Here is a 14,690-nt window from a genome sequence, read left to right as displayed (position 1 = left end):
CGGAAGGGCGCCGCGGCGAACCGCGGGGTTTCCATGGGAACCGCAAGGCCGCTTCTCGCTGGGGTCTCGGACGCCTGCCGGCGCTGTGAGCGCTGTGGCCGGGGCTTTGTCTGGGGCGCGGCCGCCTCTCGGGTGCAGACTGTGGGTGTTTGGTCCGTGAGCTCTCTCCGCTGGGCGGAGACCGGTGGAAAAGTGCGGGGAAGGAGAAGGGGAGCAGGCTCCCTGGGCTGGGGTTTGGGTGCGGAGGGGAGCACAGCGGCGCCTGCAGTTCAGTCTTTGAAAGCCGTAGAGTGGGCGTAATGCGGGGACCTGAAAACCCAACAAGAGGAGGGTCTGACCCATGCCGTCCCAAACAGCCACCGGGTCCCTCCAGGCTTAGGCCTCAGGGGCTGCCTCTTGCATCTGAAGGCATCATAATGAAGTTTGGGTCTTGGCCCGTTGACTCCCCAAGCCCCAGGGAGCTGGGCTTCTCTCTTCAGACAGGTGATTCTGGGATGGGGAGGGGATGTAGGGATTTAACAGCTGTGGAGTTCCCCAGAGCTCCCCTTAGCTCTGGCTTAGAGATAAGATGTTACTTTTATCAGGTCACAATATGGGGTAGTAAAAAGTACGAGTTTTTCATGTAGAAAGATCTGAGTTCAAATCCAGGATGATATGGTGATTAAGAACATTGACTATGGAATTGGGCTCCCTGCCTTTGGTCTACCACCTCCTAACTGTGTGACTCCCGTTTCTTTCTGTGCCTCAGTTTCCCCATCTGTAGAGCGGGGATAATAGTACCTAATTCATAGGGTTGCAGTGAGGATTAAGTGAGTCAATTCATGTTAAGCACTTAGAACTGTGGCACAAGTAAACCCTCAAGCAATGCTATCTGTCGTTACTATTATTAAATTTCAGTAACCACCACTTACTAGCTTTATGGCTTTGGGCATTCTTTCTCAACCCCCCTGAACCAGTTTTATCACCTCTGCAAGATTATTGTGAGGTTTAAAATAAATAATACATATAAAGCACATGTTAAGTCATCAACAAATGTTAATTATCTCCATGCTCCAATATCAGCCTTAAAATAATAAGGCAACTCTTTGGCACCAAACTCTTTGGCTCTATTAAGGAGATTTTTTACTTTACTCTTTAATCTTACTGGGCTAAGCAGTCTCAGTGGATACTACTAAATATCATGTCTGACCAAAGTCATAAGCAGGACAGATAAAAGGAAAACGAAATAGAGGAAGAGGAGATGAAGAAAGGGAGTATAGATGGTCTAGACTACTTGAGTCATAGCCACTTCTTTTGGGTTCTGTCAACTAGCCTTCACACAATCCAAAAATGGCCTGTATGTAGGTCTAGACAGACCAAGATGTAGGTGCTTGGTGCATTTGTATTAGTTCTGAACAAACTCAAATATGGCTTTATTGTAGTTTTTTGATGGTTTCTAAGTAGTCTGCTCCATTCTCTGTTTTCTAGGTTGCTAGGATGAACAGGAGCCACACTGCATTTTATTAGCTTTGGTTATTATTAAGTCATGTCTCTGGTCCTTCCCTCTGTCACTTTGACTGCAGCTGTGTCCTTCCAAAGCCCTTTAGGGCTCCTTTTGATCCTGTGTCAGTGGCCATCCCTCCATTTCCCCAGCTACCGACCAGGTTCCTCCTCATTGTCCAGGGGTGTTGTGTATATTGCATTACAGAGTTTGATGATCATCATCACATGTGCCCTTTGGGAGTGCCAGGAATTTTCCCACACACCAGCAACCAGTCACTTTTCTTCTTGTCAGGAGAAGACATCCTTGGGGAATATTGCGAAAGGGAAGACTTTGGGGCTGGGTTTAGGCCAGTCTCCTAGTCCTGCCCTTGCCAAGGTGTACACCTCCAGCCTGGACTGAGCGCTCATCTCAACTCTCTGCGCCATCGTCATGCTGAGCTGCCTCTTCCTCCTGAAGTCACTTCTTGCTCTTGGGTCCCTGACATCCTGGGTGGCTGCAGGAGAGCATGGTGAGCTATTATTTGGGATCCCAACAGAAAGTGACTAAGAAGTCATCCCCTACCTCTTCCTGGAGCGAGAGTCCTCATTTGTGGAGAATGGTCATTTCTGTAGGACAGGACTGGATGCATAGATTCTCAGGACAGCCGGGGTAGGTCTTCCTGGCTTTCTTTTCCCTCTCTGGACAAGGAGGTAGGACTTCCAGTCTGGCTTATTAGAGGTTCTAGCGTTTCCCTAGAGCTCCTTAAATGTGAACAGGATCACCACAACCTTTCCCTCTTTTTATCCGCAAAGTGGCTGGACGTTTGGTAGGGGTGGGCGAGTTTCAGGGGTTGTGTGTGGGTGGGGAGGGGACAGTGGTTGCTGAGCTATTTTGCATAGGAATGTTGGCAGAGGCTGAACATCCCTGAAGTGCGCTCAGCTTCCATTCCCCATTTCTTGAGGCTTAGCCAGTCACCCCAACCTCATGGGATATCTTTTGCAGTGAAAGCAGGAGAATGCCCCCCTGATAAGAACCCGTGCAGAGAGCTGTGCCAGGGGGATGAGTTGTGTCCGGCCAGGCAGAAGTGCTGCGGCACCGGCTGCAGTCGGGTCTGCCGAGGAGGCCTTCCAGAAGGTATGTTGGCCGGGGAGGCAAAATCCAGGTGTGCTCTCTGACCTTGCCTCTGGGCTAGAAAGAGCCTCCTACCTCCTAGATGGGCTCTGGAAATCCAGCTTGCCTGCAGCACCTCTTCCCGCTTTGGGGGTTTCTTCTTTAATCACTCAGTCCCCAGTGCTTTGTCTTCTATCAGGAAAGAACACACAACTGATGATCTCTGCCTTTTATATGCACTCAGGGCTCATTGGCTGTATGGCCGAGTGAAGGCTGGAGAGCCAAGTTGTGAGAGGAAGCCTGTTAGAGGTAGTGATCAAAAGAGTAGACCCCGAGCCAAGCAGACTTTTCACACTGCAAATAAGCCGTAAGCAGCTGTTTTTAAGTGTTAAGCTTTTAAGCCTCCATTTCCTCACCTGTTAAATGGAGATAATGGTTTGTACCTCTTGGGATTGTTGTGAGGATCAAATGAGAGGTTCCTGGCACAAGGTGAACTCAGTAAATGTGACAGTAAATGTGAGCTCTTATTGTTGTTACTGTCTCTGCTTTAGCGCCAGGGTTGAGAGTCCTAAAGAAGCTCAGGGCTTCCTTCCTTTGATTTTCCCTTTTGCTGCACCTGTGGGTGCCACTACTCTCTCTCTCTTCCTCTTTTTTTTTTTTTTTTTTTTGTGGCTGTCTCCCTTTTTTGCTACAGGGAGGAAAGGAGATTGTCCCAGGGCTGTTCGGAAACAGTCCTGCTTCCAAAGGTGCATCAGTGATGAGACTTGTCCAGGTACAAAGAAATGCTGCACGTTTGGCTGCAACAAGCACTGTGTGGTCCCAGTCTCTAAACCAAAGCTGGGTAAGAAACACTGCCCTTGGGGGGGCCCATGGACTCTTGGGCCTGCCTGCTTCTTTCTCAGATAAGCCCACGCCATCCAATTGTTGGCTTTTCTTTCCTTTGAACAACAAAAATTAAGCGCTTGTCAAATTCTGAGAACTTTTCTAAAAAAAAAAGTTAGAGAACGGGTACCCCAGCCAGAATGATCTGTGTGACATGTGATCCAGGCAGGCAGAGGAGGCTGCCAGAAGGGAGATCTTGGCTTGCAGAACTTTCTGCTGTAGTGCTTGCCGCCTCCCCCGGTCCCTGAGAGGCCTTGCCAAAAAGTATTAGAAATTGATGATGTATCTCCTCTGGCTCACTCCTTCTCATTTTCCTCTTGTTTCCAGATTTTTATGGTTAATTTTGCTTGTTTGTGCTTGCAAATATATTTTATTATCATATTGTTTCTCATGACCCCGCTCCCTGAAAATATGGAAGCTGCTTTTATTGGAGAGATGTTAGATGTATACATTAACTTCAGGGGGGCACCTGGGTGGCTTAGTCGGTTAAGCATCCGCCTTCAGCTCAGGTCATGATCCTAGGGTCCTGGGATTGAACCCCGTGTCATCAGGCTCCCTGTTCAGTGGGGAGTCTGCTTCTCCCTCTCTCTCTGCCCCTTCCCCCACTCTTGGTCTCTTCCTCTCTCAAATTAATAAATAAAATCTTAAAAAAATTAATTTAGGGACAACTGACATTTTTATGTTGGATCTTTATGTCTTCCCATTGTCCAAGGGCATTTGATGTATTTCAGGGTGTTTTATAGTTTTAAAATACGTCTTTTTTTTTTTTCCAAAGATTTTATTTATTTGACAGAGAGAGACACAGCGAGAGCAGGAACACAAGCAGGGGGAGTGGGAGAGGGAGAAGCAGGCCTCCTGCAGAGCAGGGAGCCCAACGCGGGGCTTGATCCCAGGACCCTGAGATCATGACCTGAGCCGAAGGCAGACGCTTAACAACTGAGCCACCCAGGCGCCTCTTTAAAATACTTCTTGATAAGTCAGTGCCCAAGTTTTATTTTTTTCTTCACTGCAATGGGGTCTTACAGCATGCCTTCCATTATGTTTTCTAAAGAGACTGGGACCATCCTCTTGAATGCACATGGCAGCTATTCCAGCAGAAAAGCCTAGGTTTTGGTCATCAGAGAGCTGGGTTCAAGCCTGAGGCTCACCAGTTACTGGCCAGCAGGTCCCTGATCACGTGTCTTCTGCTTCCCCGAGCCACATTTCCCTTCTCTGTAAAATGGAAAGAATAAGCCTTGGAGGTTGTTATAGAGAGTCAAAATATGTGAAGCATTTAGCCCTCAGTAGACATTAGCTTCCTTCCTGTTGCCTGCTAAGGTGGGCTTCATCAGGAGTGTGGCTGCTAACCAGCCCCTTCGATCAAGAACCAGGATTGCTTTCTCCTCCCCTGACCTCTTCCTCTTGGAGACCCTGGAACTCCACAGCGTGTGACCACCTCTTTCCTTCCGGCTGAACCTCCCCAGGTAGCGGGCCCCTCCCCTGTGCCCCGTGCGGCTGTGTCTGGCTTCAGCAGCTCTCTTGGGTGCCCTGCCCATAAGAGAGAATAGAAGGTTGTACTCCTTGCCAGGAGTCCTGCGGCCCAGTTTTGGAACCAGAGCCTGGGAACCTGTGTCAGGCCGGTCACTCACCGCCAGCCTGGAGGGCCCAGCACAGTGTTCCAGTGTGTGAAGCTGACGGCCAAGTGACAGGGGCTGAGGGAGAGGCCGGCATGCAGGCCAGACCCTTGGTGAGCGACCCTGGGCCCTGGCCAGGCCAGATGGGGCTTTCTTGTCCCTTGGAGCTAGGCAGCCTGCCAGAGTGACCTCCCTGCAGATCTCCCAGAGTGTACTTACTGGCTGAGTGGGGGTCCTAGTCTGGCGGGAGGCGGTGCTGGCTGTGGTGTTAGTAGTTAATGACTTTTCTATGGCTCCGGTCCTGGGCTGGGCCGCTCAGTGAGACTGGTTGCTACACTCGGTGTCACAGGAAGCTGTGCGTCCTGGGCTCTGAACAGTCCGTGCTTTCCCTCAGCTCTGCCATTGCCAGAGGTTTACCAGAGCCAGTGCTGGTCTGTTTGGTAAGGTGGAGGTACAGTCAGGCCGCCCGAAGGCTCAGGGCAGACATTGGGCCCTGCTCCCGTGAGACAGTTCGTTCTGAGCATGATGGGAACTTTGGCTTCTCTGCTTGCTGTGTGGCCTCTCTGAACCTCACCTTTGTCTCTGTAAAGTGGAGATAACCATATTTACCTCTAAGAGTGATAATGACCTTTGGGCTGCTAGAACAGGATACCATAGGCTGGGTGGCTTATAAATAACAGAAGTTTATTTCTTACAATTCTGGAGGCTGAGAAGTCCAAGATTAAGGTGCCGGCATCTTCAGTGTCTGGTGAGAGCCAGCTTCCTGGTTCATAGGCTACCATGTCTTCACTGGGACCTCATACGGTGGAAGGGGGCAATACGGGCATCGTCCCCTTCATGAGGGCACCCCTCTCATGACCTGATCACCTCCCAAAGCCCCCATCTTCTAAGTCCATCACACTGGGGGAACACAAACATTCAGTCTGTATCATATACTTTGGAAGGAATGTATTTAAAAATCCTATAGAGGGGAGCGGGGTTGGGGATGGGTCAGCCCGGTGATGGGTATTAAGGAGGGCACGAACTGCATGGAGCACTGGGTGTTATACAAAAACAATGAATTGTGGATCACTACATCAAAAACTAATGATGCACTGTATGGTGATTAACATAACATATATATATATGTATACACACACACACACACACACACACACACACACAAAAGGCCTATAGAGAACCTGCCAAGTAATGCTCAACAGCTCATGCTGTGATGCCCAGCACCTCTCTGTTCAGGTTCCCTCCCCGCCGTCCCAAGTCTGACCTGTCTGTCCACTCCCTCACTTACCTACTCACTCACTCTGTATCGAGTGTTGGCCTGGCTGGCATCTGTATGTCTCGTGGTGAGCAAGGCAGCCGTGCTTATAACTGCTGGTGACGGATTGTGATGAGGGCTGTGAAGGGGCATCAAAGCGAGCTATAGAGGAGGTGTCCTTTCAACCTGGAGGATGAGAGGGTGCTGGCCGCGGGGTGCCCGGAAGGGGGACCTGCACGGGCCAAGGCCAGGAGGAGGGACGAGCTTACTGTTGCAAGGAAGTGAAAGGAGGTCAGTGGGGTTGGAGAGAAGAGAAGGAGAAGGAAGGTGGTTCCAGTTAGGGAGAGTCCAGATTTTGGGTGAGTCTCCAGGGCCTCTGTCTAAGGCTTTGTTCTAAGAGCACTGGGAAGCCTTTGCAGGGCTTATAAAAGCAGGGAGGAGAGGCCCAGTCTGGTTTCCATTTTACTTTATTTTTTTAAAAGGTTTCTTTATTAGGAGACTTTTTAAAATAAAGATTTTATTTATTTATTTGAGAGAGAGAGTGAGTGAGAGAGAGAGAGAGAGAGAAGGGGCAGGGGGAGGGGCAGAGGGAGAGGGAGAAGCAGACTCCCTGCTGAGCAGGGAGCCACCCAGGCTCCCCGTGCATGCGTGAGTCCCAGCTCTTGTTCTTGGGTAATCCTGGAGGCAATCATAATGGTATGGCTTAAAGGACCACATCATTGGTCCTAGTGTCAGAGCTGGGAATTTGGGACCCAATTCTGCCACTATTGACCTCAGGCCAATCCTGCCCCTTTGCTGGATGTCTGGCTGGCTGTTTGCAAGAGGAGCAAGTGTGATGGCTCAGAGGGCCCTTCTTGGCTTAAGAAGTTCTGAGATTTCACTTTTCTACCAGCACCACTGTCCTTCCCTCAGATATAGGGGAAGGTTAGAGCTGGGGCAACAGTAAAGCCTATGTCTGAGTATTTCCTGGGCTTCAGCTTTTTATTCTTTTTTTTTTTTTTTTTTTTTTGTGATAGCTTGGGTCTTGGGATAGGGGCATTTTTGCAGGATGGGGATGACCATTCCCATTCTGACTCTCATTCCTGTTTCTCATCCTCATTCCTGGTTAGATAACTGTGAGGTGCCTGGAAGCCATGTGGTATGAGGAACTGAGCTGACCTAGTTTGGGAAAGCTGAGACAGAGGCAGAAGATCCTTGTCTAGGATGATGGTACCAGCCATGTTTTCACAAGGTCTCTGGGCATAGGACAAGGACCAATGGATAGAACTTTTTTTTTTTTAAGATTTTATTTATTTGACAGAGAGAGACAGCGAGAGAGGGAACACAAGCAGGGGGAGTGGGAGAGGGAGAAGCAGGCTTCCCGCCGAGCAGGGAGCCCGATGCGGGGCTCGATCCCAGGACCCTGGGATCATGACCTGAGCCAAAGGCAGACGCTCAACAACTGAGCCACCCAGGTGCGCCTGGATAGAACTTCTTGACAGCCAGATTTCAGTTGAGTATAAAGTATAAGGATGGGGGCACCTGGGTGGCACAGTTGGTTAAGTGTCTTTTTTTAAAAAATATTTTTATTTATTTATTTGACAGAGACACAGTGAAAGAAGGAACACAAGCAGGGGGAGTGGGAGAGGGAGAAGCAGGCTTCCTGCTGAGCAGGGAGCCCCACGTGGGGCTCGATCCCAGGACCCTGGGATCATGACCTAAGCTAAAGGCAGACACTTAACGACTGAGCCACTCCGGTGCCCCAAGTGTCTGACTCTTGATTTCGGCAGTGGTCATGGTCTCAGGGTCGTGAGATCAAGCCCTGCATCAGGCTCTGTGCTCAACACAGAGTCTGCTTGAGATTCTCTCTCTCCCTCTGGCTCGTGCTCTCTCTCTCTAAAATAAATAAATAAACAAATCTTAGAAAAAAGTGTAAGGATGGCATAGTCTGGCTTGGAGGTCATGAATTCCAGTGTTTGAGTGGAGAGTAGGGAATTATTTGGCAGGGATTCAGGCATCACACATGGGGGATGCAGTGGGTGGCCATGGTGGGCACTGGTCAAAGGGCATGTGCTCTGATCCTCAGGGCTTCAGCCTGTTCCCCAAGAGTCCCTTCACTGCATCTACTATTTGACAAAACCCCAGGGACCTCCAAGCCTGGCCTGGAAGAGAGTAAAGGTTTGGTGTCTATGCCTGGTCCTGGGGCTGAGGGCAGAGAGTAGCAGAGTGCTCCTGGCATTGGTCACTTCAGGGCCAAGCTCAGCAAAATGGTGACATCGGGGAAGGGTGCTTCTCCCTATAATCCCACGAGAAGTTATATTGGTAGGTTTTTCCCACCAGAGAGATGTTTTTATGCCCAGCCTTCTCAACTGTGGGATGAAAGGCTTTGTTCTTTGTTAAATAGATTTTAGTGTTTGTCAAGCAGGTGGGGAGGTGTGGAAAGCTACATCTGGCAGTTAGCATGACCATATTTCCTGGATAAAAAATCAGATTTGATGTGATCTGACAATGGCAGAGAATCTTTGAAATAGGGGCTGTTCAGGAAATCCTGTGATGCTGGATGATTACACCCTGATTGTTCAGGTGCAGCCTCCTTGGAGGCCAACGCTTGCTTTTTTCCATCATGGCAGACTTCCCCGAGCCAGCCATAGGCAATTTTACTTCCGTGTCCCAACTCAGAGGCACTGGGCCAGTGCTGCTTCGGTTTTCTACAATGCTTTTAATAGCCTGTCACTTCTTTTCTCCACCTAAAGAATCTGAAATAAACACTGAGATGAATTAGTCATGGCGAGTCAGTTTGGTTTGGATGTGACTTCCTGGGGTGTGCCTGCTCCCGAGGACCTGGCCCGGGGCCTGCATGTTTTATGGATGGCGTAGTAGAAGGAGTGCTTCCAAACCAAGAGGCTGAGTTTTGTCCTGCTTTGCCACTGACTCACTCTGTAGTTCTGGGCAAACCCCTTCTCTTCTCTGAGCATTGTTATCTTCAGAGGGGTGGTGAAGGGGCACGTTGTGGATGTGCTTGGCTGTATGCAACAGAAAATTAACCAAATACAAGTTTGTTTTTCTCACGTAACAAGAAGTCCTGAAGTAGGGACCAGGGCTGGGGTGGTGGCTCCGTGACGCTAATAAGGATGAGGTTATTTTTTTTTCCTTCTCCTTTACGTTCCTTGGCTTCATCCTCATACTCATTGCCTCGTGGTTGAAAGAAGACAGCGCTACCTCCCTGTGTTATGTCTGTCTTTGCACTGGAAGAAAGAGAAGCCAGGGGGCAGTTTGAAAGGTGCATTACCTGGATCAGGAATGCAAAAGCAGCTGATGTCTTAGCTTGTGGCCCACTCCTAGCTACAGGGTAATTTGGGGAAGCAAATCATTGTAGCTGGCTGGGCTCACTGCCTCTCCTAACACACCTGGTTTTATTAGCAAGTGTTTCAGTTATCCATGGCTGCATAACAAATACTTCCCAAACTTAGTGGCTCAAAATAACAACAGTTGCCTCTTTCCCACAGCTATTTGCGTTGGCTGGGCTCAGCTGGGCAGTTCTTACGCCCACATATGCCGAAGCTAGGTCACTCACACAGCTGCGTGCAGCTGGGAGCTCAGTGGGGAGCTCAGTGGTGGCTGGACCAGGCAGGATGCTTCTCTTCATCCAGCTTCTCTCTCTTTGGGGCATCTCATCATCCTGTAGTTGAGTCCAGGCTGCTTCACGGCATAGTGGCTGGTTTCCAAGGTGGAGGTGTTTTAAGAGGACCAGTCCCAATATGCAAGTGCTTATCAAGCCTCTGCTCACATCACACTTGCTGGTGTCCTGTTGGTCAAAGCAAGTCACACAGTCCAGCCCAGAGACAATATGGGAGGTGTGGTTCACTGGGGGCCACGACCATAGGTGTCTACCACAGGAAGGAGGGAGGGAGAGTGAATATGGGACTGGCACTAAGTCTGTTTGCCACAGTGGGTTAGACCTCAACAGTGTTTTCCAGACTACGAGTCTTGAGATCAGTTTAGTAGTTGATGACCAGCATTTAAAAAAAAAAAAAGGAAAGAAGTAGAAAGACTGTAAAGTATGTACATGTATGCACATAAATACCTACATTTTAAGCATGTGTATGGATTAATATACGCCATGAAAAATAAAATTTTGCACTCAAGAGTCACAGTGAAAATAACTGGACACCCTGGGCCTAAACATCTCTGGGCCCCATGCTCTGATTCTATGGCAGAGTCTGGTGGCGAATGTCCTGCTGACCCCCTTCCGTGCGAGGAGCTGTGTGACAGGGACGAGTCCTGTCCCCAGGGGCATAAATGCTGCAGCACTGGCTGTGGCCACTCCTGCCGTGGAGACATTGAGGGAGGTATGTTGGCCCTTTGGGGAAGGAATCCTTGAGTTCCAGGGTTGGTTGGGGAGGGAGCCATCTGTGGCCTCCTTGTCTTTCCCTTCCTGGGGGGGGTCAGAGTTCTCACCCCTCCTGTCCTCCTAGCCTCCACCCCAAAGCCACCCCTCCCCCTGGGGCCCAAGGGCCCGTGCTGGCGTCGAAAGAACTAGGGGAAGGCAGTGTGGGTTAGTAGGAAGAGTCCCGAGTCTGGAAGACAGGTAGCTTGGCGTGTGGTCTTAGTTCTGCCGCTGACTGGCCATGTGACCTCGGAGAAGCAGACTCTTCCTGAGCCAGTTTCTTCATCTGTAAAGTGAGGGAATTGCCCAAGATCATGGTTTTCTGACCAGATTCTTAGCAACATATCTGCAATAGATAAAAGCATTCCTGATTTGATTTCTTTAGTTTCAATATATATATTTTAAACAAGTCCCTATTTTTTGAGTGCTCCTTTTGTACCAGGCACTGTGGAACTCCACTTAGAATCACTGGCTCAGATGTTGTTTTTAGACAACATGTAGATTCCCAGGCAGTGTTCAAGGTTCTGAAGACAGACTCTCGTCCTTATTAGCTTCTCAGGGAAGGTAGACAGATCAGGAATTGTAATGAATTCTGATGAGAGGAGCACAAAGCAGGGCGCCAAACCTTGTCTGGGATGACAGAGGAGGCCTCCCTGAGGAAGGGACACTGGGAGGCCCAGCTATGGGGGAGGCAGTGGGGGGCTCCTTGGCACTCCACCCAGCCCCACCGACAGAAGGATCAAACCAAGGGACCTCCAGGGAACTCTGTGAGATGCCATTTGAAAACTGTTGGTCCCGATGCTCTCTTGGGACCCCACCGATTCTCAGAGGCTCTAGCTCCCAGGTTCCCCAGGCAGATCTTTGGTTAAGATCTAGTTACAGTCAGGGATGGATTCCTCTGGAGCCTCCGAGTCTCTTTACCTGTGCCTGTTTATCCTGCAGGGCGGGCTGGTGATTGTCCACACATTTTGGTGGGCCTGTGCATTGTCAACTGCATGATGGACGAGAATTGCCAGGCCGGGGAAAAGTGCTGCAAGTCAGGCTGTGGCCGCTTCTGTGTCCCGCCCGTTCAGCCACCAGAACTGGCCACAAACCCCAACTGGACCCTCTGCTCTGATTCTGCCTTAGGTGAGTCAGGTCCAGCATCACTGATAAGAGCGCACTTAGCTGCTGTGTGTAGACCACTGGCTTAGGTGCTGGGTAGGGTACTTCAGAGGGTCGAAACAAAGTTCTTGCCCTGGAGAGTCGAGTGGGAGAAAAAGATCCTATGCCCCAGATGAGAACCCTTTTTGTAGACCGCATGGGCTTTTAGGCTCTCAGAGTAGGCGTGGCTCCTTGGGAAGATCTTTCTGCCCGAAGTAGGATTAGATCTGGGCCCTGAAGGCTAGGCAGGATGTGACAAAGGGAGGAAAGCACGGAGAACATGCTGGACGAGAGTGGGGGAGGAGGGGTCTGGTGGTTAGTAAAGGCACAAAGGGTGGAATGCGTGTGACGCATTTGGGGAGCCGGGTTGGGGGTCTGGCGAGGGTGGGCTGGTGCTTGGAGGCAGAAGGTTGACAGTTGAGTGAGTAGGGTCTTCACTGCCAGTTTGGACTGGAGTGTCTGGGAAGCAGGGCGCCATCCAAGGCTTTGGGGAGCAGTGCATGCCGAGCGTCTCTAGGTTGGAGGGGAGCTGGAGCCAGGAGGGCACAGCTGTGACCCGATGCTTCTTCTTTTTGCAGAGACCCCAGTGCCTTAGCTGTCCTGATTTGTTCTGAGCTGCTTCGGTGACTACCGGGGGCTTGTCCTGGCTGCCAGGAGAGGGTGATGTCCTGGGGCTGTGACCCTCCTGGGGGCTCTCGTTGCCCTCTCTGCCCTGCTTCTGTTCCTGCTGCTGCCCTGAGCACGGGAAACAGTCGTGGGTTTGAGCAATGGTGTGTGGCGCTGCTTTTCCCCAATAAAGACTGTGCTGACTTTCTTGTCTGTGCTGTTTGAGGGCCAGGACGGGGAGAGAGCTAGGGGGTCTGAGCATGTTGGCAGGATTACGGGACTTAATGAGAACACTGAATGTGGGCGCTGCCCTGGTGGCGAGGGCAGAGGTGGGTGGGAGCTCAGCCTAGGCTGACTTGCCACAGATGTCTCTCTCAAGCCTCAGGGGTGGGACCCTCAGGCCTCTTCTTGGGCCAGCTGACTTTTCTTTTATCGGAGAATGTGAGTTGGGGATGGAACAGGGGTAGGCAACTAGTTTACTGTAGTCCCTTGGATGTTCCCCCCTTGGATCTCCTTCCTTGGGGGCTGGCTCTTGGCTCCAAGGCAGGCAGTTTGTCCCCTCCAGGTAGCTTTGCTGTAGGGAGGGGTTGTCTTTAGGTTCTCAGAATATAAAAAATAAAAAAAAAAAATTTAAAAAATGCATACAAAATGGATCACATTCTATATCCTGGAGAAATTTATGTCATCACATTATTCTTGTAGTGGGACACCATGAAAATAGCTAATTTTAACTAGTCATCTCTTGGTGGACATTAATCCTTGTACATATAAATGTTGGCCCACTTTTGCAGGTAAATCTGGGGAAATTCTTTGTAGTAGAATTCTAGTTTCTCCAATAGAGCCTGACCCAAAAAAAGGCCCTCAATCAGTGTTTGTTGAATGAATGAAAAAATGAATATAATTCCCAAGTCTGTCCATTAGGAATTTGTTGAGCTTTGTAGTAGTAGAAAACCCAACTAACAGTGGCTTAGCCAATAGAGACATTTAATTTTTTCACATCAGAGTCTGGAGAGAGGCAGTGAGGCTGGTTCAGCAGCTCACCCACAGCACTCATGAACAGACTCATTTCCTCCCTTTCCCACCAACCTCAGCGTGCTGTCTTTTGTCCTCGTGACGCTCACCTCACTGTGTAGGATAGTTGCTGCAGCTCCGGACGTCACAGCAGGAAGTTCTGTGGTGAGGGTAATGAAGACCTTCACCTCAAATGGTGCTCTCCTTTTAATCTCAGAGACCATCTTCCCTGGAAGCCGACCCCTCCCCACATTTCCCTCATCCTCTCATTGGCTGGAAAAGCAAATGTCTGCAAATGGGAAAGGGAAAATGTGACTGTCTTAAATGTGCTTCATCCTTGAGGCTGAGGGTGGGGCCCACCTGGGTTTAAAAATTGAGATTCTTTTTTTTTTTAGATTTTTTTTTTATTTATCTATTTGACAGAGAGAGACAGCGAGAGAGGGAACACAAGCAGGGGGAGTGGGAGAGGGAGCAGGCTTCCGGCGGAACAGGGAGCCCGATGTGGGGCTCGATCCCAGGACTCTGGGATTATGACCTGAGCCGAAGGCAGACGCTTAACGACTGAGCCACCCAGGCGCCCCAAAAATTGAGATTCTATTAGCAAGGAAGGAGAGAATGATTTTGGGGGAGGTAAGTAATGAACCACATGTGTCGTACTGGGCCAAAGGACATATGCATTCAAAATTTGGACAAATTGCTAAGTAGGCCAGGCTTTTATAACAAGAAAGACAATATTAGTGCTCATTGTGAATATTGCAAAAATGTTTTTGTAATTCCCAACTCTAATGGAAAAAGGCAAGTTACAACTTAAAAAAAACTTCCAGGCAATGAATCATGGAACACTACATCAAAAACTAACGATGTAATGTATGGTGATTAACATAACATTAAAAAAATTTAAAGAAGAAAAAAAAAAACTTCCAGGGTGCCTGGTTGGCGCAGTCAGATAAGTGTCCGACTCTTGATTTTGGCTCAGGTCGTGATCTTTGGGTCGTGAGATGGAGCCCTGTGTCCGGCTCTGAGTCTGCTTAAGATTCTCTCTCCCTCTGCTCCTCCCTCAATAAATAAATAAAAATATTTAAAATTAAAAATAATTTCCATCACTGCTGTCTTTTTGTGCCCCATTTCCCTCTGTTTTCACACTGGCCTGTGAAATTCTGGTTTCTACTGGGTTCAGAACACTCATTTTTTTAAGTAGACATGTCTGTGTTTGATCTGAAGAAGAGTGGCTGGCATGAGCCC

At 49.5% G+C, this 14,690-nt stretch overlaps 1 protein-coding gene across 4 annotated transcripts; it reads left to right on the top strand.

The window, feature by feature from the left end:
- The first annotated feature begins 11 nt into the window (after positions 1-11).
- WFDC3 (WAP four-disulfide core domain 3) lies at positions 12-12,635 on the top strand. 4 transcript variants are annotated; one of them, XM_027620644.2, is made up of 7 exons: positions 12-85; positions 1,775-1,991; positions 2,465-2,596; positions 3,267-3,413; positions 10,519-10,650; positions 11,631-11,816; positions 12,410-12,635. In XM_027620644.2, exons 2-7 carry the CDS (start codon positions 1,913-1,915, stop codon positions 12,424-12,426), a joined length of 693 nt encoding a protein of 230 aa, XP_027476445.2. In that variant the 5' UTR covers positions 12-85; positions 1,775-1,912; the 3' UTR covers positions 12,427-12,635. The 4 variants fall into 4 exon arrangements, with proteins under 4 accessions (XP_027476445.2, XP_027476442.2, XP_027476443.2 ...); XM_027620641.2 differs by having other exon boundaries at positions 29-483; XM_027620642.2 differs by having other exon boundaries at positions 30-192.
- The last annotated feature ends 2,055 nt before the right edge of the window (positions 12,636-14,690 follow it).

Source organism: Zalophus californianus, chromosome 8, assembly GCF_009762305.2.
Source record: "Zalophus californianus isolate mZalCal1 chromosome 8, mZalCal1.pri.v2, whole genome shotgun sequence".
Lineage (NCBI taxonomy): Eukaryota > Metazoa > Chordata > Mammalia > Carnivora > Otariidae > Zalophus > Zalophus californianus.
Note: the sequence above shows the minus strand (reverse complement) of the source record. Positions and strands in the feature narration are given on the sequence as shown.

Coding starts and splice junctions, on each gene's coding strand:
- WFDC3 (XM_027620644.2), top strand. CDS start 1,913: ATGCTGAGCTGCCTCTTCCTCCTGAAGTCACTTCTTGCTCTTGGGTCC. Junction 2,597..3,266: donor CCGAGGAGGCCTTCCAGAAG/GTATGTTGGCCG, acceptor TTTTTGCTACAG/GGAGGAAAGGAGATTGTCCC. Junction 3,414..10,518: donor AGTCTCTAAACCAAAGCTGG/GTAAGAAACACT, acceptor ATTCTATGGCAG/AGTCTGGTGGCGAATGTCCT.